Here is a 25,345-nt window from a genome sequence, read left to right as displayed (position 1 = left end):
TGTAGTGCAGCTGCATTCTCTCCCCAAGGCTGTTTGCATCAGCCCCAAGAATCGCTGTAGCTGGCCCGACCCCGTAGCTTTGCCTGCTGCCATGTCCTCCAAGCCTGCCTACTGGCAACCGTTGCCCCGCCCTGTTGTGCGAGCCGACTCCCAAGGGCTGACCCCACGGGCCGACCCCGACCAGGACCGATCCCTGTTGTCTGGAGGGAATCGACCGAGTCCTGAAAGGAACCTGCTTCCGAGCTAAGCCCAGATTCCATTATTCCCTCTCCACTGCTGTGGAGAGTGGACACAGTAACCCAACACCGCCGTCCAACTTGACGAGGAACCAGTCCAGTGACAGTAGTCTGCCGGACCTCCACCTTGCTACAAACAACAGCTACAGAGTATCTTCCACGTGCTTTCCATCCACTAGCACTCAGTTCAAAGTATCCGCATCTAGCAGAGTAATTGTTGACATATAGAAAGATTATAATACTGCTGTATATAGCCAGAAGCCACCCATGTCCCACCGAGTCGCCTTCTAGTGGTCAGGTCGCAGAATTGCACCTTTTGTTATATAAATATAGAAATAGTCTGTAACTAGGTCAATTAAGTTCTAATCATAACACTAAGCCACTTATGGAATGTATTTCACGAATGTGCACTAGAACATGTATGTAAGTTGGTGATTCATTGGTTATTAATAATTTGCTAATTAATAAAATAACATTTTCATAATTCAAATTTAATATTAATAAATTTAATAACCTCTTCACCACAATCACCCAACACCAACTAATCAACTAAACCATGGAACTAAGTGCCTCATCCAGTCTCTTTTTAAACACTTCCAGTGAGGGTGACTCCACCACCTCCCTGGGCATCACATTCCAATGGCTAACAACTCTCTCTGTGAAGAACTTTCTCCTCACCTGAAGCCTGGCACAGCTTGAGACTGTGTCCTCTTGTTCTGGTGCTGGTTGCCTGGGAGAAGAGACCAACCCCCTCCTGGCTACAACTACCTTTCAGGCAGGTGTAGATGGCAATAAGGTCTTCCCTGGACTTCCTCTTCTCCAGGCTGAACAACTCCAGCTCCCTCAGCTGTTCCTCACAGGGCTTGTGCTCCAAACCCCTCAGCAGCTTTGTTGCCCTTCTCTGGACACAATTAATACAATATGGCCAGACAGTCAGGTCCATGTTTCTCTTAAGTCTATTTAAGTTTCTACTTTCTTATGTCCCAACAGAACATTACTGTGACTGCATATTCCCTGTCTAAAATTTCCACCAAAACAGCTCTTGAAAGCTGTTGCTACATTCAGCAAAATTGGACAGCTTCTGTTTGAAAACATCAGGTTTTCACAGCCCTTGCCTTGCACACAGTCCCTTCACTAATTCTCCTTCCCAATCCTCAACCCATTCTGAGCAAAGAGAGAGGGGAAATAAATAAAAAAAGGTATATGTACACTCAGTTCTTCACAGCTGTTTTATAATTGCTACTAGATGAACTACAGTACACCCAAGTTAGTTACTCATATATCTGACAAGATCATTGGGTGTATTAAACCAGCAAGTAAGTGGCTATGTAACAAAGCTGCTCTGTAAAATGTACTTGGGTCATTTTTTATTTTAACAGCTTTAGCACCATTTTATTTATGATATATCATCACATTGTTAGGGCAAGCTGGGTGTATCTTGTGGAAGCAGAACTCTAACACAGAATCATAGAATGGTTTGGGTTGGAAGGGACCTCCAAAGGTCATCTAGTCCAACCCTCTCTGCAGTAAGCAGGGGCATCCTCCACCAGTTCAGGCTGCTGCTTGTCAAGCCTGACCTTGAATACCTTCAGGAATGGGGCCTCAATTACCTCCCTGAGCAGGCTGTTCCAGTGTTCCACCACCCTTATTGTAAAGAACTTGTTCCTAACTTCCAGTCTAAATCTACTCTTCTATGATTTAAAACTACTACCCTTCATCCTACCATTGCAGGCCTTTGTAAACTGTCCCTCTTCAGACCCCCTTCAGCACTGGAAGGCTGCCACTAGGTATCCCCAGAGTCTTCTTCAGTTCCTTCAGTTTGTCCTCATACAAGAGGTGCTCTATCCCCATTTTCATCTTTGTGGCCCTCCTCTGGACCTGCTCCACCAGTTTCATGTTCTTCCTGTGCTGAGGGCTACAAAGCAGGATGCAGTACTCCAGGTGAGGTCTGGTGAGATCTTACCAGAGCAAAGGGGTAAAATGACAAACAGCATGAGCTCTCCTACAGCTTCCCTGTTCAGCTCCAGCATAGAGGAGCACGTAAGTTAGGTGAAGTCCCACTGTAATTCTCTCACCCTGAAAGAGTGCTATGTAGTGAATGAATTCCAGAGACTGCTCAGGGTTTTCTTTCACCAAAATATATGTAATTCAGATGGAAGGACTGACATTTAAACGTGTGGAATAGTTACATGCCTTTTTTTTCCTTCCTTAATTTACCAAGCAGGTTGTCACAAGGGGAAGAGAAATGTTTTCTTGTAGGAAAATATGGTCACTGCTTTATTAACCTCCAAGAGCCCACCCCTATTAATCATGTAACAGTTACTCAGTTCTTGCTAAACTCAGTCCTCACTGTCATTAATACAGCTGCATTAAACAATTACCTGAATGAGGACAAAAAGCTTTTTCAATATGGTAGCACAGAAATGTGCTTTCTTTTCCATCTGGGAAGGGTGGATTCCAGAGTGAAGGCTGTCAAACACTGGGTAACCTCTCTCGCAGGCTTCAATTAACATACGTGCCACAGCACAGACACGGAACAGCGTGTTTGTTCTGCAGGTTACAACAGGGGACCACATGCCTGCCCAACTACAAGCTACCAGAGTCCAGTTACCCAACATCCCTAACTGAAGGAAGGCTTGCAGATACGGCAGGCTATACAAAAATCAAGTTAAGTGCACAGATGTGTCACTCATCCCCAGGACAGATTTTACATACCAGTTTTCACCAAGCTTAGAGCCTTTCAAGCATATGCTCAGCTAAGAAGCTGCTCACAGGCTTTAGGATTACAAGAACTATTCCAATAAAATATTATTTCCTGCATAACAGAATTCTAGTCAGTTGTTGCTGCACCAGCAACACAAGTAATACAGGTTTGTTAGTGATATCCTATAACGTTAGAGGGTCTCACCACATACTTCCATAAACTGTATTAGTGGAATAAATTTTTGCCAATAGGGAATTCTTTTGCAGTACTCTTTCTCTTTGTTGTAGCCAGGTGGGGGTTGGTCTCTTCTCCCAGGCAACCAGCACCAGAACAAAAAGACACAGTATCAAGCTGCACCAGGGGAAGTTCAGGCTCAAGGAGAGGAGAAAGCTCTTCACAGAGAGAGTTGTTAGCCATTGCAATGGGCTGCCCAGGGAGGTGGTGGAGTCACCATCCCTGGAGGTGTCAAAGAGGGGACTGGATGTGGCACTTGGTGCCATGGTTTAGTAGTCATGAGGTCTGTGGTGACAGGTTGGACTTGATGATCTTTGAGGTCTTTTCCAACCTTATTGATTCTATGATTCTATAATTGGGTGCCCTTTCAGACAACCATAATCACCAAGAGTGACATCAAACCACCACCTCTATGTCATTTCTTCTGCAATTTTCTATTCAAGCATTCATGTCGGAATTGTTTTCCTGAGTTTTCTTCCAGGCACATTCAAGACATGCTGATGTTTCCTCTGAATTTCATGCATGTCCTATTATTCAGTCAACAATTTCCTGAGAGCACCCCTTTTCGTTCTAGTACAAGTTCCCTTGTGTTCCTTCCTACTGCTTCTCTCCTTTTCCAAGACACCTGAATTTTCCTAAGTTAGCTCTCCCACACAATGCAATTTACTCATTTCTTTTAATCCATCTCACAACTGTTCAGCCATTCAGATGACAGAGCCTGTTTCTACTTGTTTGCCTATAGCTAAATACAACAGATACCACAACTGCTAGTACCACCTTGAGCATGTCTTCTCATGATATTTTGTAACACAGTTCAAGATCTAAAAACTATGATCTTGTACACTCTATCTGTATTTATATTTAGAAATTCTCATGCTGCAGGTGTCATCTTCCTTTTCTGTAGGCACTACATAGGGAGACTTTTTATCAATTTCTTCCTTTTTGTCCCCCTAGTCAAATTTGGACCCATTCTGCCTGACCAAATGGGCAAGAACTTAGAGCAATTACTATCACAGAATCATAGAATGGCTTAGGCTGGAAGGGACTTTAGAGATCCTCTACTCCAACCTCCTCGCCATGGGCAAGGACACCTCCCAGCTAGACTTGGCTGCTCAAGGGCTCATCCAACCTGCCCTCAAGTAGCCCAAAGTAGGAGGCCTCCACAACCTCCCTGGGCAACCTCATCCAGTATCTGTAGTTATCCAACAGCAACACACTGCTGTCTCCTGTACTCTGCATATAAATCTGAACATTAAAGTGTACTTAGTATCATAGTATCAGTCAGGGTTGGAAGGGACCACAAGGATCATCCAGTTCCAAACCCCTGCCATGGGCAGGGACACCTCACACTACATCAGGCTGGCCAGACTGGGATTAAACACCTCCAGGGAGGTGGTCGAGGCCCTGTCCCTGGACAATCCATTCCAGGGTTTCACCACTCTCACGGTGAAGAACTTCCTCCTCACCTCCAGCCTGAATCTCCCCACCTTCAGCTTCATTCCATTCCCCCTAGTCCTATCACTACCTGACATCCTGAGAAGTCCCTCCCCAGCCTTCTTGTAGCCCCCTTCAGATACTGGAAGGCCACAATGAGGTCACCTCAGAGCCTTCTCTTCTCCAGACTGAACAGCCCCAACTCCTTCAGCCTATCCTCATTGGAAAGGTGCTCCAGCTCTCTGATCATCCTCGTGGCCCTTCTCTGGACACCTTCCAGCACCTCCACATCCCTCTTGTAATAGGGGCTCCAAAACTGGACACAGTACTCCAGGTGGGGTCTCACCAGAGCTGAGTAGAGGGGGAGGATCACCTCCCTTGACCTGCTGGCCACACTTCTCCTGATGCAGCCCAGGATCTGATTGGCTTTGCAGGCTGCAAGTGCACACTGAGAGCTCCTGTTGAGCTTCTCATCCACCAGCACCCCCAAGTCTCTCTCCTCAGAGCTGCTTTCCAGCCAGTCACTGCCCAGCCTGTATTTGTGCCTGGGATTGCCTCGACCCAGATGCAGGACCCTGCACTTGCTCTTATTGAACCTCATGAGGTTGGCTTGTGCCCACCTCTCCAGCTTGCCAAGGTCCTTCTGGATGGCCTCCCTTCCCTCCAGCGTGTCTGCTGCACCACACAGCTTGGTGTCATCAGCAAACTTGCTGAGGGTGCACTCAATGCCACTGTCCATGTCACCCACAAAGATGTTGAACAAGCCTGGTCCAAGGACTGATCCCTGAGGGACTCCGCTTGTCACTGGCCTCCACTGGGACATGGAGCCATTGACAGCCACTCTTTGGGTGCAGCCATCAAGCCAGTTCCTTATCCATCTAGTGGTCCACCCATCAAACCCATGTGTCACCTGTTTGGAGACCAGGATGTGGTGCGGGACAGTGTCGAAGGCTTTGCTCAGGTCCAGGTAAACGACATCAGTTGCTCGCCCCTCATCTATTAATTTTGTCACCTGCTCATAGAAGGCCACCAGGTTGGTCAGGCAGGATTTGCCCTTGGCAAAGCCATGCTGACTGTTCCCAATCACCTCTTCACTATTCTTCTGAGTCAGTAGTGCCTCCAGGAGGATCTGCTCCATGATCTTTCCAGGCACAGAGGTGAGACTGACTGGCCTGTAGTTCCCTGGTTCCTCCTTCTTACCGTTTTTGAAAATGGGGGTAATGTTTCCCCTTTTCCAGTCTGTGGGGACTTCCCCAGATCGCCATGACTTTTGGAATATAATAGAGAGGGGTTTAGCAACCTCATCTGCCAGTTCTCTCAGCACCTGTGGGTGTATCCCGTCGGGTCCCATGGACTTGAATACTTTCAGGTTCTTCAGGTGATCACAAACCTGATCTGCACATACAATGGGCAGTTCTTCCTCCCCATCCCTGGCACTATCTTCCACAACATCAGGACTGTGGCTAGAGGCCCTTGCAGTGAAGACTGAGGTAAAGAAGTTATTAAGTACCTCAGCCTTTTCCTCATCACTTGTGACCATTTCACCAGTGTCCTTTCTGAGGGGGCCCACACCTTCCCTAGTCTTCCTGCCATTAATATACCTGTAGAAGTTCTTAGTATTCCCTTTAACCTCCCTGGCTAGATTCAATTCAAACTCTGCTTTGGCTTTCCTAACCAGGACTCTTGCTGCTCGGGCAGCTTCCTTATATACCCCCTGTTCTACCTGTCCTTCTCTCCACTTCCTGTAGAGTTTCCTTTTAAGTAATAGTGTGTCCAGTAGCTCCTTGCCCATCCAGGCAGGCCTCCTAGCATTCTTACCTGCTTTTCTCTTTGTTGGTATACAGACCTCCTGGACACAGAGGAGGTGGTCCTTGAATACTGACCAGCTGTCCTGGGTCCCTCTTCCCTCCAGGGCTTTGTCCCACGACACTTTGGCTAGCAGATCCCTGAAGCGATGAAAATCTGCACACCTAAAGTCTAGGGTCGTGAGCTTGGACTACTTCCTCCTGATTGCCCTGAGGATATTAAGTTCAACTGCTTCATGGTCACTGCAGCCAAGGCTGTCTCTGAGCCTCACATTGCTTACCAGCCCTTCCCTGTTGGTGAGAACAAGGTCCAGCATAGCACTTTTTCTTGTTGGTTCCTCTACCATTTGAAGGAGGAAGTTGTCTTCTATGCAGTCCAGGAACATGCTGGATTGCTGGTGCCTTGCTGTGTTGTCCCTCCAGCAGATGTCAGGGTGGTTGAAATCACCCATGAGGACCAGGGCTTGTGACCTGGAAGCCGCTTCTATTTGCCTGTGGAGGGCCTCATCTGCTTGGTTCTGCTGGTCAGGTGGCCTGTAGGAGATCCCCACAGTAGTATCTCCTTCCCTTGTCTTACCTTTAATTTTAACCCATACACTCTCAACCAGCTCATCATCCCTTCCCAGGTGGAGCTCCACTGATTCCAACTGGTTATTGACATAGAGGGCAACACCTCCTCCTCTCCTTCCCTGCCTATCCTTCCTAAAGAGCTTATACCCATCTATCCTTACATTCCAGTCATGGGAATAATCCCACCAAGTTTCAGTAACAGCCACTATGTCGTGGCATCCCAGCAGCACAGTGGCCCTTAACTCATCCTGTTTGTTGCCCAAGCTGCGCGCATTCGCATAGAAGCACTTCAGCTGGGCTGGCCCTGTCCTCCTCTTGTGCCAAATCCCCTCGGTTTCCACAGAATGTCCTGGTGGATCATTCGTGGCTTGCCTCAGGGCAGCAAGTTGAGAGCCCTTACCAGCTCTCCATCTCTCTGCTGCTGGTGAGCTGCCCCTCTGTTTGTCACCGGCCAGCAGGAGACTATTAACCCCTTCCCCCATCAAATTTAGTTTAAAGCCCTACTTAAAATCTGGAAGCTCATTACTATAAAACGGAGTGAAATCTTGCCAAGCCTATCTAAAAAAGACACTGTAAAATTCTATCAATTTTATTATCATCAAACAATTTTTATCAAGCATGCTTGGTTTATAACCTCTTACCAAGTGCCAGACACTTGGAAAGTTCTTTCTCTACAACTTGGACTTCTCTTTCCTGAACGACTTTACTGACAGCAATGGTTCTATAAGACAAATTAGTTCCTTCATCTAAACTTTTAATTCACAGAATCACAGAATCACCAAGGTTGGAAGAGATCTCAAAGATCATCAAGTCCAACCTGTCACCACAGGACAGGTGGTGACTTCATGACTAAACCACGGCATCAAGTGCCATGTCCAGTCCCCTCTTCAACACCTCCAGGGACGGTGACTCCACCACCTCCCTGGGCAGCACATTCCAATGGCTAACAACTCTCTCAGTGAAGAACTTTCTCCTAACATCCAGCCTAAACTTCCCCTGGCACAGCTTGAGACTGTGTCCTCTAGTTCTGGTGCTGGTTGCCTGGGAGAAGAGATCAACTCCCTCCTGGCTACAACCACCCTTCAGGTAGTTGCAGACAGCAAGAAGGTCTTCCCTGAGTCTCCTCTTGTCCAGGCTAAACAATCCCAGCTCCCTCAGCCTCTCCTCATAGGGCTTGTGCTCGAGGCTTCTCCCCAGCCTTGCTGCCCTTCTCTGGACACGTTCAAGTGTCTCAATGTCCTTCTTAAATTGCAGGGCCCAGAAATGGCCACAGGACTCAAGGTGTGGCCTAACCAGTGCAGAGTACAGGGGCACAATGACTTCCCTGATCCTGCTGGCCACACTATTCATGATACAGGCCAGAATTCTTTAATTTTCAAACAATACTATTGAATGAAAATTGGTACATTTGTGAAGGACTATAACCCAACACTACCTTGGGCTTTTCTGTGTTTGTGAGCATTACCAAGAACAAAAACCCATCATAACGTCAACATCAGTAGCCCTGCAGCTAAACATAGGCAAAAGTGGTGCCACTTCCAGTACCCAAGTGGCCATTTCCCAGCTGATACACTGATCAATGGCTCCATCATTCAATGAGATTACTTTACATGAAATAGAACAAACATCAAAACTAAAGATGCAAGTAGCTGAGCATCTTAAAAACACCTGAATCAGTTCAGAGTTGCTACTCATTTGCATTTCTGTTGATGTTAACTAAAAGCAAGATTCCTCTTCAAAAGGGACAACACAGAAGCACTCATTTTGAAGATTTTACAAAGTAATTAAGGCTATGAAGCCACTAACTTACATTGACCATACTCAAAGCTAACCTGGATTAAAACAAAGGAGGCTTTTTCTAAGCACTTCTGCCAAATATTTGCACACACACGAAGGGAAATCTCAAATCTGAAAGAATTCAAGAACCTGCAATCTTTTGGCTCAATACTGTATCCATCTGTTTCTGCAATAATCACTTGCAGAGAAACATCAGGCACTGTTCCATCACCATACACTTAAAAGCCAGAATACAATTTAGAAAAATGACCATACTATCACGCCATTTTTTTCAGACCATTTGCAACCTCAGACATGCGACATCAAAGTGCTTAAATTTGTTTGCAAATGAAAGAGAAAGGTGTCCAGAAGTCAGCAATTTAATTGGAAAGCTAGATGACAGATCCACTTCTACAGTATGAGCTACTTCCTGGATTTTTGTTCAAAGTGGGGCTCGACAGGGCTCTTGACAACCTGATCTAGTTGAGGATGCCCCTGCTGACTACAGAGGGGCTTGGTCTAGATGACCTTTGGAGGTCCCTTCCAACCCACACCATTCTATGATTCTATGGCATGCATGATGGCCACTGGATTTCAATTATAGGAAATAGTTTGAATAGTGTGAATAGTGCAAATAACTGAGGTTATGCAACTGCAAGGCAACTGCCAACGTAAGGTATGCATCCACAAACTCTCAGCATAGTTAACACTGCCTCAACAGATACATTTAAAGTGAGTGTATTTAATGTGCATGGTAGACTGTAACAGAGAGCAGAGATTTACCAGAGATTCATGAGATCAAGCTGCTTTCCACAGGCACCTCAACGCCACATCTGTCCTTTCTCCATTTATATAACTTACTCAGCCTTATGGACACCCAATGTGCCAACTCTTGGAGTGAAGCTCCTTGTCTCGTTTTGAAACAACGTCACAACAACCCCAAGCAATGTGTGACCGTTTTAAGCTGTGCCTTTAAGAAAGGGACAGTTACTGCAACACTCTGGCTGAATGTTTTGGTGGAAGAATGAAAACAAAGATAAGTCTAAATGAATTTCATTGGTAGATTGGTAGAATGCAACTGTAAATTTTTAGCTTTAGTTCAGTTTGAATCTCAGTCAGTTCAGTCTGTCTGTTTCAGTCCCTCTGAATAGCTGTCCTCTGTCTGTGCTGGTGGGTGCTGACCTTTCAACTAACCAGGTAAGAGACTAATTCTTGCATATGCTTTGAGCTAACAGAATTTCCTCCTTAATAATTACCTTTTCTCTCTCTAATCCCTTTTTGGGAAAAAAGGGAGGTAGGGGGAGAAGGGAGTACAGTTGGGGGACCCCTCTCTTTGGAGGAGGGAAAGGTTTTTCTGTGTTACGTTCTCTGCTGTATATTTCTGTATATATTGTAAATACTGTATATTGTGTATCTATTCACTGCATCGCATCCCGCTTGTAAATATAGTGTATTCATTTCTGCTTCTCCCACTGAGTTAGCCGTGGTTTCTTTGTGTGGGGAGGAGAACTGAACTTTCTCTCACCACCACACAATGCTACAGGCTTGGGGAAGCATGGCTGGAAAGCTGTCTGGCAGAAAGTGACTTGGGTACCTCTACATTGATGTTTTTCAGGTTCTGCTAATCAGTATTAGACACACTTCCAGCTTAAGTGAAGGCTTCCTTTTAACTTCTTGTAATTACAACAGGAGTATGAACAGCGGAGGACATTTCAAATGCAGCTCTTATGAAATCAAGACACAGTTGCTAATTGACAAGCAACTGAATATGGGCAAACAGTGTGTCCAGGCAGACAAGAAAGCCAATGCCACCCTGGCCTGGATTAGAAATGCTGCATCCAGCAGGAGTAGGAAGGTGTTTGTCCCCTTTTACTCAGCTCTGGTGAGGCCACACCTTGAGTATCGTGTTCAGTTTTGGACACCTCAACACAGGAGAGATGTGGAGGTGCTGGAGTGAATGCAGAGGAGAGCAAGGAAGCTGGGGAAGAGCCTGGAGAATAAATCTGATGAAGAGTGACTGAAGGAGCTGCTTAGTTTGAAAAAGAGGAGGCTGAGGGGAGATCTCATTGCTGTCTACAACCACCTGAAAAGATGTTGTGGAGGGACTGGTGCTAGTCTCTTCTCACAGGTAATTAGTGATAGAACAAGAGGGAATGGCCTCAAGCTGCAACTGAGCAGGTTTAGACTGGACATTAGGAAAATTTTTTTTGCAAAAAGAGTGATCAGGCATTGGAATGTGCTGCCCAGGGAGGTGGCTGAGTCACCAACCCTGGATGTGTTTAAAGGTCATTTGGATGTGCTGCCTGGGGTATGGTTTGGGGGTGAACTTTGTAGAGTAGGTTTATCAGTTGGACTTGGTGATCCTGAGTGTCTTTTCCAACCTGAATGTTTCTGTGATTCTGTGTGATTCTGTAATGAATTCCCTATGCTTTGTTTTATGACAGGTTGGACTCGATGATCTTTGAGGTCTCTTCCAACCTTAGTGATACTGAATACTGAATATCATTACTTCTTTTTTTCCCCCCTCCAATTAAAGACAGTCAAAAAATGGTTTTATGTGAATTTGATTTCTCTCCCTATATATTTCTATATATTAAGTATGTTAACATTACAGAGGAAGATGCCACCGAGTTTTCTTCTATAGCTCAGATGCTAAAGTACTGTTTCCTACACCACTTACCTCCATATGTTTGACAGTAAATTAAGCAGTATCAAATTCATAATAAACTGTACACTGATTATGCTCTAATTGAGTTCACTTGATTTGCAGAACTCTTGGGATTGATAACAAATTCAGCAAATATGCAGTGACTAGTCATCCTGCAATGTGATCGGCCATATGATGTCTACACCAGAAGACTCTGAGTTGAGGGAGCTGATCAGTATTTGTAGTATGGTGCATGCAACAAATCCAGCTAAGACCTTTCTGGAAACTGATTACATCTAGAGCTCTAAGTACAACTGAATACCCTAATCCAGTCCTGGCTGTCCTCAAGGGGATTACAAAAGCATACAAACAATCTACCATTTATGACACCCCCCAAAAGAATTGTATCTAGCTCATTCAGCCAAAACACTCTTTCCTGCTAACTGTTTAAGGAGCCCTTACCTCCAAGAAGTGCACAGCTCATACTCATTCCCATTTGGTCAGCCTGAATGAAGGAGGTAAACAATCTTTCCCTCCTTATCATTCCCATCCCTTATTTTCCAAACCTTGCCTATACATTAATGCTATTTTATCTGTGGTTTTCAAACTATCATCTTTGCCTGCTATCCCTTTTGTTTCTTCCTAATCTGTTTAAGTGACTGTACCCCCATTTGTGGTTTCAGTCACAGCAAAAAACACAGAAGAGAAAAATACTAATAGACTGCTTTGTTTACTGCTTTGTCTCTCACCTGCATAAACTATAGTAGTGGGAACCTACAGTTTCCCTGGCCAGACGGGGAACAAAATCCATCAACAAAATCCCAAGATCTACAAGCAACTGGAGGAGCTCTGAAACAATAGTACAGGATTTCCCAAAGTTGATTATTCTAAGAAAATAAGTTTTTATCTTCCCAGATTCTCAGTCAAAGAACAGCAAATGAATAATGGCCATTTAGAATCATAGAATCAGTCAGGGTTGGAAGGGACCTCAAGGATCATCTAGTTCCAACTCCCCTGACACGGGCAGGGACACCTCACACTACATCAGGCTGGCCAGAGCCTCATCCAGCCTGGGCTTAAACACCTCCAAGGATGGGGCCTCAACCACCTTCCTGGACAACCCATTCCAGGGCTTCACCACTCTCATGGTGAAGAACTTCTTCCCCACCTCCAGCTTCATTCCATTCACCCTAGTCCTAGCAGTACCTGATATCCTAAGAAGTCCCTCCCCAGCCTTCTTGTAGACTCCCTGCAGATAGTGGACAGCCACAATTAGGTCACCTCAGAGCCTTCTCTTCTCCAGACTGAACAGCCCCAATTCTATCAGTCTGTCCTCATAGGAGAGGTGCTCCAGCCCTCTGATCATCCTCATAGCCCTATCATTTCCCAACAATTTAGCATACATTTACTCAAACACCTGCAGGAAAACTAGCTAGTTTCTTTTGAGGTGAAGGTTTGTTGAAGCACCCTGTATTTTCACTTGCAGATATACTGAAAGATGAAGCAATCTTGGATACCTGTACATTGATGTTTTTCAGGTTCTGCTAATCAGTATTAGACACACTTCCAGCTTAAGTGAAGGCTTCCTTTTAACTACTTGTAATTACAACAGGAGTATGAACAGCGGAGGGCATTTCAAATACAGCTCCAAAACACTGCAGGGTGTGGTGCTCTTATGAAATCAAGACACAGACATGAAATCTTGTCCCCTTTTTTTGGTAAAAAACAAGTATTTCTTTCCTGAGTAATGGCGCCAACCTGGATTCTGCAACCCTACATAAATCACTGCCAGTTGTGGCTAAGCTGTAATGTTAACCAACCAATTTAAAACCATTACTGACATAGAAACATGTATTTAGAGATTTTGAGCCAACTATGAAACCACACAGTTTTTCAATCATGTGAACAGGATACTCTATATGGAATGCTAAATACTAAAAGCCACATTGGGTTACCTTTCTTGATTGCTCAGTTTGGCATAAAGGGTTTTTACCAGCTCTGGACATTTCAGCAAATGGTCTGTGAAAATCAAGAACCTAAACAAAACAAAACACAAAACAAACAACAAGTGTTACTGGTGCTACAACAACAACAAAACCAGCATCTACATTTACTTCACATGGTGTTGGCTATTTTTACCTGTAGATGACAGTGACATGCTTTTGCTCCTATTTGCTATTAGGCACAAACTGTCACATAATAGTTACACATTGTTCTGCAGCAATTTTCCTAATACAGCAATAGCCACTTCCCATCAACTCAGCAAACTTTTCCTTCAATGATTGAAAGAAAGTGGGCTAGAGTCTTTTGCCAGTAATACAAAAGGCACACCACAGTTCAAATAATAATAATGATAAAAAAATATTAATCCAATTGTTCCTGCATCTCAGCAAAAAGCCACAGTTCGTGGCTGAAAACTATTATGCTACTCATCACAATGCTGCTTTTAAATGCAACAAGCAATCAAAAATGTGCCCAAAGATGGGTTTTTTAAACAGAGAAATTATAACCAAAAATCAAAGCAAATGGAAATTGGTCACATGTAAGGCAGCAAAGTACTGCTCTCAACTTACAAAAAACCCTCCTTGAGTTACAAGAGCCTAAGCTGATAGCCAGATCTAACTCATCATCATAGAATGGCTTGGATTGGCAGGGACCTTAGAGATCCAACCTCCCTGCCATGGGCAGGGACACCTCTCAACTAGACTCAGCTGCTAAATGCTTCATTCAGCCTGGCCTTCCAGGCACAGTCCATCTACCCTTGTGCTAATGCCAGTACTTGCAGTGATCACTTTACCAAGCACCACTCACTGCAGGCAACAGCAGATATTAGTCATTTACCAGATCTACTCAGCATTATGTGAAAAAAATATTTAAAAATATTTTTCTTCTCTAATTACATTCCTAGGAGTACCAGCAGCATTAGACATGCTGCACAGGTATGCAGATACTAAACTATACATTTCTTTTAAGCCAAGTGTCTACCTATTAACTACGAAACAATTACAGGTTAATTCTGAGAGCATTCTTGGAGCTGATGAAGCTACAGAGAAAAACAGCTAAAATAATATGTATAATTGGGGGTTGGACTAGATGACATTTGGAGGTCCCTTGCAAGCCAGACCATTCTGTGATTCTGGGAAAAACAATCAATTTCAATATTCCCTCCATACGAAAAACAAATTGATTTCCATATTGCCTCCACTTCTTGCCCACTGTTCACTTTGCTGGCAGCCTTTTATTTTGTGTATCCATAATCCACTACATATCCAGCAAGATGATCACACTGAAGCCTTCCAGCTAGAATTCAGTAGTTTTTTGACAAATGCTCAATGACAGTTGGGGAAACAAAAGAACAAGAGGTCCAAAAGATTAATAGCTATTCTCTTTCTAATGGTAACTGTGTACTTAGGCAGCATCTGGTTCCATTACTGTAAACTATAAATTTTAAGAGGGGAAAGGAGAAGAAAAGATATTTCATGCTGTGCTTTTTTTTTTTTGGCTGATATTTGTATAGACATACAAGGAAAAATAAGTGTAAGGAATCATCGACTTAAAATTGGCATTCTGGGCCATTTAGCACTGATTCAAGAGTTTCTCAGCACAAATTTGAAGCTACAGACTTCCCCAAAGTCAACAGCAAAGAACGTATTCCAACTGAGCAGTGCAGGCTCAACCATAACTGAATCAAGCCATCAGCATGGCAGTCAAGGGCAATACTTCCACAGTTCCTGAACTCAGAATTCACAGCATATGAGCCATGCTCAGCCAAACGTTCAGAGTAGCCATCAACTTTATTTTTTCAAGTATTTAGAATAGAATAGAATTAACCATGTTGGAAGAGACCTTTGAGATCATGGAGTCCAACCTATCATCTAACACTATCTAATCAATTAAAACATGGAACCAAGCACCCCATCTAGTCTCTTCCTAAACACCTCCAGTGATGGCGACTCCACCACCTCCCTGGGCAGCACATTGGCAACCAGCACCAGAACAAGAGGACACAGTCTCAAGCTGCACCAGGGGAGGTTTAGGCTGGATGTTAGGAAGAAGTTCTTCATAGAAAGAGAGACTGGCCATTGGAATGGGCTGCCCAGGGAGGTGGTGGAGTCACCATCACTGGAGGTATTCAATCGGATGTCACACTGGATGCCATGGTTTAGTTGATTAGATAATGTTGGATTATAAGTTGGAGTTGATGATCTCAAAGGTCTCTTCCAACCTGGTTAATTCTATTCTATTCTATTCAACTGTCCATAAGCTGCAAACATGTTGCATTTTTCATTGGTTTAATGAAAGTGAAGCAGCACATTCTCCTTGCAGGCATTACTGAACTGTATCTACACAATTTCAATTATTTATTGCTCCCCCCCGGCAGCCCTTACAACAGAGCCTATAATTATCTGATTGCTCCTTTAAAGAGCAATACACTGATCAGTTTCTGCTCTCGGCTATAGATAGACTTGGCACTTGAAGACAGGGTTTAGTAGTCACCCAACACCTCATGACAGGTTGGACTTGATGATCTTTGAGGTCATTTCCAACCTTATTGATTCTATGACCTGCATTTCAGTTGTTACTTGGGTCTACACTCTTGCGTTTATTCCCATGCATCTTTCACATGCTGTGGACTAGACCCTTCTTGCTGGAGGAGCTTACAGCATTTCAGAATAACGTTTCTGCTTACGAAGGAGCACAGACTGCCACAGATGCTTACCTTCTAAATTCTGTAACACCTCAGAAATGTTTGCTTCTGTTTTTAAGTTTTCCTTTTCCCTTATCCACTTCCTGCAGTACTGTATCATTAAGAACAGAGCACTAGCATATTTCACAAGGGAATCATCAAGAAGCGACACAGGAATTAGTAGTGGAGTAAGACACCTTTGCTGTTTCTACCGTGCTCAGAAATTTTGGTACTAGTAAAGCAAGGATGCAACAAATGAAGTTGTTTAGCCTGGAGAAGAGAAGGCTCAGGGGAGACCTCATTGCCCTCTACAACTACCTGAAGGGTGGTTGTAGCCAGGTGGGGGTTGGTCTCTTCTCTCAAGCAACCGGCACCAGAACAAGAGAACAGAGTCTCAAGCTGTGCCAGGGGAAGTTTAGACTCGAGGTGAGGAGAAAGTTCTTCACTGAGAGATTTGTTCGCCATTGGAATGTGCTGCCCAGGGAGGTGGTGGAGTCACCATCCCTGGAGGTGTTCAAGAGGGGATTGGACGTGGCACTTGGTGCCATGGTTTAGTCATGAGGTCTGTGGTGACAGATTGGACTTGATGATGTTTGAGGTCTCTTCCAATCTTGGTGATTCTGTGAAATCTAGTATCTTTAGTGCTTGGCTCTTCTGCTTTTCATTTTGGACAGGAGAGAATAAGAGAAAAAGTAAGGCCATTCACAACTCTAAAATAAAAGATACTCGCTTTTGGGTTACTGACTGAATATGGCATTTTGGATGCACACAAAAAGCTTTGGTAGGAGATTTAAGCTTTCTTTGGGGGCCAAGAGCAGAACCACTGGGATAAACTGAGGACCACTGTAATTTAGTGAAGGAAATGGTGGAAATTGAAGTTGTTCTGCAAGCGTAACACAGTAACAAATGAACAGTGTTAAATATGCCAATTTTCTTGACTTGAAAAATTGTTTGGCTAAAATCCTAACAAAAAAAAAATAAAATCAAGTGTTTACATGGCAGATAAATACAGGAGAAGATGTTCAGTTCAAAGACTTCACAATAGCACAAGGGCTGCATTATACCAAATTGAACTTGAGAAGCAGCCAAGATGAAACGGTATAAGCTACATTTGTGCTCAGTGTATTCCAAATGACCACTAAGCTTGCTCCAATCAAAGCTGAGTGTAAGCAATCAATTTTACCATCCAATGTCATGCTCCACATTAAGTTGATTTGATCCCATTAGCAAGTTTAGAGAACAGTGTCCTCAGTCTCAGAAGATGAGGAAGAAAACTCCCACACATGTTTTAGAATAAAGAAGAGACATTGCAATTTTCTATTTGATCAGCAAACTTCTCTTCTGATCTCAAAACCAAAAGCATTTTTCATCATCCTACAATAATGCCACCCTATCCGAAATAGTAAGAACAAAATAGCTATTTCTACTGTAGTTAAATGAACAAATGCAACAAATCATTCACATTTTGAAGAGGAAAAAAAAAGGAAGAAAATTTACATGGGTAATGTTTCAAAGGCATGTTGCTTTTATCGATGCTAAAGAATCAGTATGCTTCATGAGGACCAGAATATATTTTAGAAGCAGATGGGTGTTTGTGACCTTGCGCAAGAATGTAGGCAGCCCATCAAAACTATTTAAAAATAGCAATGACAAGCATAAATTGTTCAATAACAAATGCAGCATGAGCTATCACAAAGCCCTCTAGAAACTAGGTAATTCATCGCACTCAAACACAGTATCACAGTATAACTAAGGTTGGAAGAGACCTTGAGGATCATCGAGTCCAACCTGTCACCACAGACCTCATGACTAGACCATGGCACCAAGTGCCACGGCCAATCCCCTCTTGAATGCCTCCAGGGACGGGGACTCCACCACCTTCCTGGGCAGCACATTCCAATGACGAACAACTTGCCCAGTGAAGAACTTTCTCCTTACCTCGAGTCTAAACCTCCCCTGACGCAGCTTGAGACTGTGTCCCCTTGTTCTGGTGCTGGTTGCCTGGGAGAAGAGGCCAACCCCTTCCTGGCTACAACCACCTTTCAGGTAGTCGTAGAGGGCAATGAGGTCACCCCTGAGCCTCCTCTTCTCCAGGCTAAACAACCCCAGCTCCCTCAGCCTCTCCTCACAGGGCTGTGCTCAAGGACTCTCCCCAGCCTTGTTGCCCTTCTCTGGACACGTTCAAGAGTCTCAGTGTCCTTCTTAAACTGCGGGGCCCAGAACTGGACACAGTACTCAAGGTGCAGACTAACCAGTGCTGAGTACAGGGGCACAATGACTTCCCTGATCCTGCTGGCCACACTATTCCTAATGCAGGCCAGGATGCCACTGGCCCTCCTGGCTGGCCACCTGGGCACACTGCTGGCTCATATTCAGGCGGCTGTCAATCAGTACCCCCAGGTCCCTCTCTGTTTGTGAGCTCTCCAGCCACTCTGCCCCCAGCCTGTAGCTCTGCATGGGATTGCCATGGCCAAAGTGCAGCACTTGGCACTTGGACTTGTTGAATGCCATCCCATTGGATTCTGCCCATCTGTCCAGTCGGTCGAGGTCCCTCTGCAGAGCCTTTCTACCCTCTGACTAACATCTGCTCCTAACTTGGTGTCATCTGCAAACTTGCTGATGACTGACTCAACCCCCTCATCCAGATCATCAATGAAGATTTTAAAGACGACGGGCCCCAGCACTGATCCCTGGGGGACATCACTGGTGACTGGCCGACAGCTGGATGTGGCACCATTCACCACCACTCTCTGGGCTCGGCCCTCCAGCCAGTTCCTAACCCAGCACAGAGTGTTGTGGTCCAAGCCACGAGCTGACAGCTTAGACAGCAGTTTACTGTGGGGGACGGTGTCAAAGGCCTTGCTGAAGTCCAGGTAGACCACATCCACAGGCCTCTCCTCATCCACCAGACGGGTCAACCTGATTATAGAAGGAGATCAGGTTGGAGAAGGAGGACCTGCCCTTCCTAAATCAGCACTTCTCTCCCAAAGCAACAATAAGGAAGCACATTTCTGTATTTAAGACTCAACCCAAAGTATCACGCATCACAATAACCCTCTTCTGAGCAGAATCAAACACAAAAGTGAACATCCTTCTATCTTTAAAAGGCATTATCCATAATGAGGATCCATCCTCCTTACAGGTCATGCTCCTGTCCTTCAAGCCACCTCTCAGGTCTAGAAGACCAAGTTAGAATAGCATAGAGTAGCACAGACCAGACCAGGTTGGAAGAGACCTTCGAGATCATTGCATCCAACCTACCATCCAACTCTATCTAATCAACTAAGCCATGGCACCAAGCATCCCATCAAGTCTCCTCCTGAACACCTCCAGTGATGGTGACTCCACCACCTCCCCGGGCAACCCATTCCAATGGACTCTCTATGAGGAATTTCTTCCTAACATCCAGTCGAAATCTCCCCTGGCACAGCTTCAGACTGTGTTCTCTTGTTCTGGCACTGGTTGCCTGGGAGAAGAGACCAACCCCCACCTGGCTACAACCTCCCTTCAGGTAGTTGTAGACAGCAATGAGGTCTCCCCTGAGCATCCTCTTCTCCAGGCTAAGCAACCCCAGCTCCCTCAGCCTCTCCTCATAGGGCTTGTGCTCTAAACCCCTCCCCAGCTTTTTTGCCCTTCTCTGGACACATTCCAGCAACTCAACCTCCTTCCTAAACTGAGGGGCCCAGAACTGGACACAGCACTCTACATGTGGCCTAACCAGTGTGGTGTACAGGGGGAGAATGTCCTCCCTGCTCCTGCTGGCCACACTGTTCCTGATACAGGCCAGGACTATCTATAATATTTCTCTGATTCAGAAAACACTCCCATTCCTTTTGACTTATTTTTACTTATGTGCAAACTTGGAATATTATTTTTTTTTTCCTGAAGAGCTACCAACAAAAAACAGAAGATGATTAGCCACAGAATAAGGTCCTACTTCCTCCTCTCTATGAAATATACAAGAAGAATGAGGTGACAACATAAATAAACACGTGAAGTTGGGATTTAGAAGATTGAGGAAATCTGTGCCAATACACTGCTACTGCAAACAAAAAGTAGAAGCTAGTCAGAACTCCACAATTAAGGAAACTTTTACAATTGTCAGTACAACTTAAAACCACAGCTGAACTTGGAACCTACAATGCAGCTCCAACTTTCCTGGAATTAGAAATAAGAATTATTTTCTGGATAGTAGAAGAAGAGAGTGGGGGACACCCTAAACTGTCAGAGATAATAGACACAGTTGTCAGCCCAAAAGGGAGAGAAATAAAAGGGGGGGAAAAAAAGGGTAGTGGAGGGGGAAATGTTACATTTTCTGGTTTCTCCACCACATGCATGCCAATTAAGCAACAAGCACTCTACTGAGGAGTTTCATCTTTGCCTTTTAAATCCATGCCCACAGGCAAGACTCCTTGCCACAGGAACACTGATTTCTGTCCACTCTTCTTTCCATAAGCAATGACAAAATAACCAAAGGCAAAAAATGGGGAGTGGGAGCCCGACATCCTAATCTTTACAGTCATCATTGAGCTGTGGTTTCCAAAAGAGAAAGTAAGTGTTCAGAAAAATCTTACTTTCAATGCCAAACAGCTGACCACACGCTTAATATCGCTTTTCTGAAAGCCAGAAGGCCTATTACGCCTCTTATTTTAAAATGGAGAGTTTTTGTCCTTGCTCTTGAGGAATCAAAAATACAACCTGTTTTTAATTGCCATAGTAGCTACACTGCCCCAGTGCACACCCTTGGAAAAACTGATGACACAAGCTATGCTCTCATCTAATGGAATAACCAAAGTATTTCTAAAATAAACAGCTTTTAGAAGACACATCAGTCTCGGTTAGGATAAATTATAATGTAATTTTGTACTGCTTTTTCCTAATTATTTTACAAAACACATATGTTTGCAGGTTCAATGTTCTAAAATAGATCTCGTGGCATTCTGTGTTGGTTTCTCTTCTAAATACAGTAGCTTCTGAACTGTGTGACATGCTTTTCTGCCGTTGATTAATACAAGCCTGAGAAGGAGTGGATGTGTGGGGAAACACTGAGGCAATGCCTTTAGTTTAAAGGTGCCACAATTTCCCAATGCCTAAGGCATAGTTTCCTGCATGTTTTAAGAAAAATATTTTTCTGGAGGAAAATTAATTAATTAATTAATGGCAGCGCGTGGCAAGCCTTTCAGCATACTACACAAGCGACCAGGGGTACTGCTTATGAATAGAATAGTATGGAATAGGAAGGAAGGTAGGAAGAGACTTTCAAGACTGCATCCAACCTATCATCTGACGCCACCTAATCAAATAAACCATGGCACCAAGCACCCCATCAAGTCACCTCCTAAACATCTCCAGTGATGGCGACTCCACCACCTCGCTGGGCAGCACATTCCAATGGCCAATCACTCTCTCCATGAAGAATTTTTTTCCTAATGTGACCGATTGAGGCTGTCCCTTTAAGAAAGAGGACATTGTGGCTGAATGTTTATAAACGAAAGACAGATCTAAACTAATTTCATTGGTAGATTGGTAGAAAGCACCTTTGAACCGGGAGTACAGCAGAGACTCCTGGGCAGTCTTGCACTTCTCCCCCTTCCTGTTGGCAGCTCGCAGCTTCTGGGCTTTCGGCCAGACTGACCTTGAGCAAAGATAAGGCCTCTACTAACACATATAACTGCTTCTAATTAACAAATTATTCCTTTTTCTCTCTTTCTAACCCTCTTTGGGGAAAAAGGGGAGAGAAGGGGGTACAGGGGGAAACCCTCCCTCCATACGGGGGAAGGGAATGTCATTTCTGTGTTACTTTGTTGTATATTTTTGTATATATTGTAAATACTGTAAATTCTGTATGTAAACCTGCATTCCCTAAACTGCTTTGTAAATATAGCACATTCCTTTGCTAATCTGGCTGCGGGTTTTTTTCCCTTTCAATTTTTCTTCCCTTTACTTATAGGGCGGGGAAGAAGGCTTTGAGGCCTTCCCCTTCAACCCTCGACACCTAACATCCGGCCTAAACCTTCCCTGGCACAGCTTGGGACTGTGTCCTCTTGTTCTGTCACAGGTTGCCTGGGAGAAGAGACCAGCCCCCACCTGTCTATGTTCTTCCCGTGGAACTGTGAGGGAGCTTGTCGGATAGGTCTCTTCAAACCATGATAGCAACGATACAGAATCATAGAATCAACAAGGTTGGAAAAGACCTCAAAGATCATCAAGTCCAACCTGTCACCCAACACCGCATGACTACTAAACCATGGCACCAAGTGTCACGTCCAGTTCCCCCTTGAACACCTCCATGGACAGTGACTCCACCACCTCCCTGGGCAGCACATTCCAAAGTCTAAACTCTTTCTGTGAAGAACTTTCTCCTCACCTCCAGCCTAAACTTCCCCTGGCGCAGCATGAGACTGTGTCCTCTTGTTCTGGTGCTGCATGTTGCAAAGAACATGATTTCTAGAGGAAAACTGAGCTCTTAAGGAGACAGGATCATTTAATTAGTGCACAGCATAAATCAAATAAAGAAAAGGAAACTAACTTGTTTCTGCAGAGCCAGTGTCTTTGCAAAGACACATGCTTTGAAGCGTACTCTGAAATACCACATGCTTGCAACTTTGTGAGAGCAGCAAGCTCTGGGCACTAGGCAAGCCCAACTACAGATCCAGGCATTCAGGACAAGACAGGTCAGGACAAGTTTCAATGGCTTTCAGTGCTGAAAACTGCCAGTTTCTTCTTGTTCTAACATTTTAGCCAAAAGCTAAAGAGCATATAGCCAGTCAGGCAATGTTTTGAAGTACCTCAGTTGGAGATACACAATCTGCCTCTTTATATAATTGCTCTTGGAAGTCAGACCAGCAAGCAGCAACCTCAGAATAGGTCCTAGTATTCAAGATTACAGGATTGCTAGCCTGAAACAAGTTCAGGAGCTGTGTTGACTAGAATTTTAGATGTAGATTAAAAATGCATTGTCTAATATATGTTAATTAATACTATTTTAAAATGCCATTCAGCATCTAGTATTAGAGATGGCAAAAGCAGCAACATTAAAAAAAAATATGGGAGTCATTTAGAAGATCAAGCTTCTAGAAGAGAAAGAGGAGGACATATCAGTATTTAAATCAAGGGAATATTTATTAAACACGTGAATTAGACTCTGCAACTTCACAGAATTCAGAGATAGAAATATTTCTGATGCTTACAAGTAACAACAAGCTAAAATAAATGAGCCTCGAAAATACCTGGTCTGGGTAAACAGGTATGAGCATACAAGGATTGAATACAAAATTTGACCAGGGCAATCCTTATAGAACTGACTTCCTTTTTCAATGGATTAGCTGTGTCTTAGCTCATAGCATGCCCCATCCTAACATGACAGGAAAATTCCAGAAAGCTATGTTCTGTTGAAGATGCTTCCTCCGCAGCCTGTAACTGAGAGAGGAGGTTGTGGCACATACAAGAGCAACCGCAAAAAGGTCCTCTACTAACAGCTGCATCTAAAAAAGAAGCTCTGAGGAATGCTCAGAATAATTTCAAATTTCATGATCAAATCTCCCTACAGAACTGCTGTGAGACAGCAGGGAAAAGCTGAAGGTGTCACACTTAGAAAGAGGTTCCTCCTGAACTACCCCTAGGACTTCTTCAGCCTCAAGACAGAAAACTGGATTATGAACACTCATGTGAGATCTTGAACAGTGGAGGAATTACCAATTCACTGGAAAAGGGTTTTAAAGAAGTGCTTGTCCTTCTGTGATGGGTGAAAAGTAGAAAACCCAACATGTGCTACATGATGGGAATACTGTGGGAGGGTCTACACTTCAGCCAATGTCCTCTCTCTGTCCTAAATGTTCAGGGCAGCAACTGCAAAAATAACTTCAGCATCATAATTGTTTATTCATGGAATTCACTGGATACTAACCTAGAGGAACAGTAAGTCATAAATTTCAGTGGGCAGTAAAAGAAAAGGGAATAAAACAGTGAGTAACATTTTTGTCTATAAACAAAACTCACCTGGTAACTCAAGGAAAGACTCAATATCTAAACCCAGCATTTGATAGCAAGAAATCCCAGCCAAGAGGAACAAACACATGTAGCATTTTCTTTTTAGTCAGTGTAATATGAAACTACATATTCCAGCTGAGAGACAAGAAGGTAGGCAAGAATTAAGTAATATTTTTAAAAGTAAGAATATCTTAATTTCAGCAATCTATAAGGTTAGCAATGAGAATAAGCTTCTGGAAGAAATACAGTTTGTACTTCAGCTCAGGCATACAAAGTCCTAACAGCTGGTTTAACATGGTTGCTGTGCACTTTGTTAGCTGTGGCACAAGGGATGCAAATCTTCATAGCAGAGTACTGGCTCTGGTGCAAACACCAAGGCTATGTAAATCCATTCAAGCAATCCTAGTGACACGTACTCCAGTGAGAACTGAATACAGCTCCAAATTTGCAAAGAGTTACTGACAAAGTGTTCTCTCTGCAATCCAGCCAGAAAGGCATCCAAAGCATAGCTTGGACTTCGTAAGAAAACAGACAGAAATCTTTTTATGAATTTCCATCTGACTACCTTTCACACATACATTCCCTATCAGAAAGAAGGGGAAAAAAAAGGTGCTTCAGTAATGAACCAAGAATTAGTTCAAACTGGGAAGATAACAGAATCAGAGAATATATCTGGTTGGAAGAGATCTCAAAGATCATCCAAGTCCAACCCTCGGCACAGCACTGAAGGGTCAACACTAAACCATGGCCCTAAACACAAGGTCCACACGCTGCCTGAACACCCTCAGGGTCCACCACTGCCCTGGGCAGACCATTCCAGTTTGAGAACCTTTTCAGTTAAGAATTATTTCCTAATATCCAGCCTGAGCCTCCCCTGACACAGCTTGAAACCATTTCATCTAGTTCTGACACTTGTCACCAAGGAGAAGAGGCTGCCCTCTCCTTGCTCCAGCCTACCTTCAGTTTGCTGTAGAGAGCAATGAGGTCTCCTCTCTCAGCCTCCTCTTCTCCAGATTGAAAAACCCCAGATCCCTCAGACACTTCTCCTATGCCATGTGCTCCAGGCCTTTCACCAGCCTTGCTGGCCTTCACTGGACACACTAACTACCACCTCAATGTCCTTCCTGCAGTGTGTGTATATATATATATATATATTCTCATAGATATATATATATTCTCTTATTCTCTCTCTATATATATATTCTCTTGTATTCTCATGTGCCGCCCCACTTTTTCTAATTTTTGTTGTTGTTGTTGTTGTGC

General features: G+C 44.0%; 1 protein-coding gene across 2 annotated transcripts in view; it reads right to left on the bottom strand.

The window, feature by feature from the left end:
* The window catches only part of ATXN10 (ataxin 10), a 140,929-nt gene that overhangs the window by 77,891 nt on the left and 37,693 nt on the right, over positions 1 to 25,345 (bottom strand). The window contains exon 6 of one of the 2 annotated variants that reach the window (XM_068164991.1): positions 13,362 to 13,442. The exons of the other annotated variant lie outside the window; for it this stretch is intronic. Within the exon in view, the coding sequence (XP_068021092.1) occupies positions 13,362 to 13,442 (81 nt within the window). The remainder of the gene's footprint in view (positions 1 to 13,361; positions 13,443 to 25,345) is intronic. 2 annotated transcript variants of the gene reach the window in all.

The sequence above is a fragment of the Melanerpes formicivorus genome, unplaced genomic scaffold (genome assembly GCF_026170545.1).
Source record: "Melanerpes formicivorus ecotype bairdi unplaced genomic scaffold, bMelFor1.0.p_v2 SCAF_3, whole genome shotgun sequence".
NCBI lineage: Eukaryota > Metazoa > Chordata > Aves > Piciformes > Picidae > Melanerpes > Melanerpes formicivorus.
Note: the sequence above shows the minus strand (reverse complement) of the source record. Positions and strands in the feature narration are given on the sequence as shown.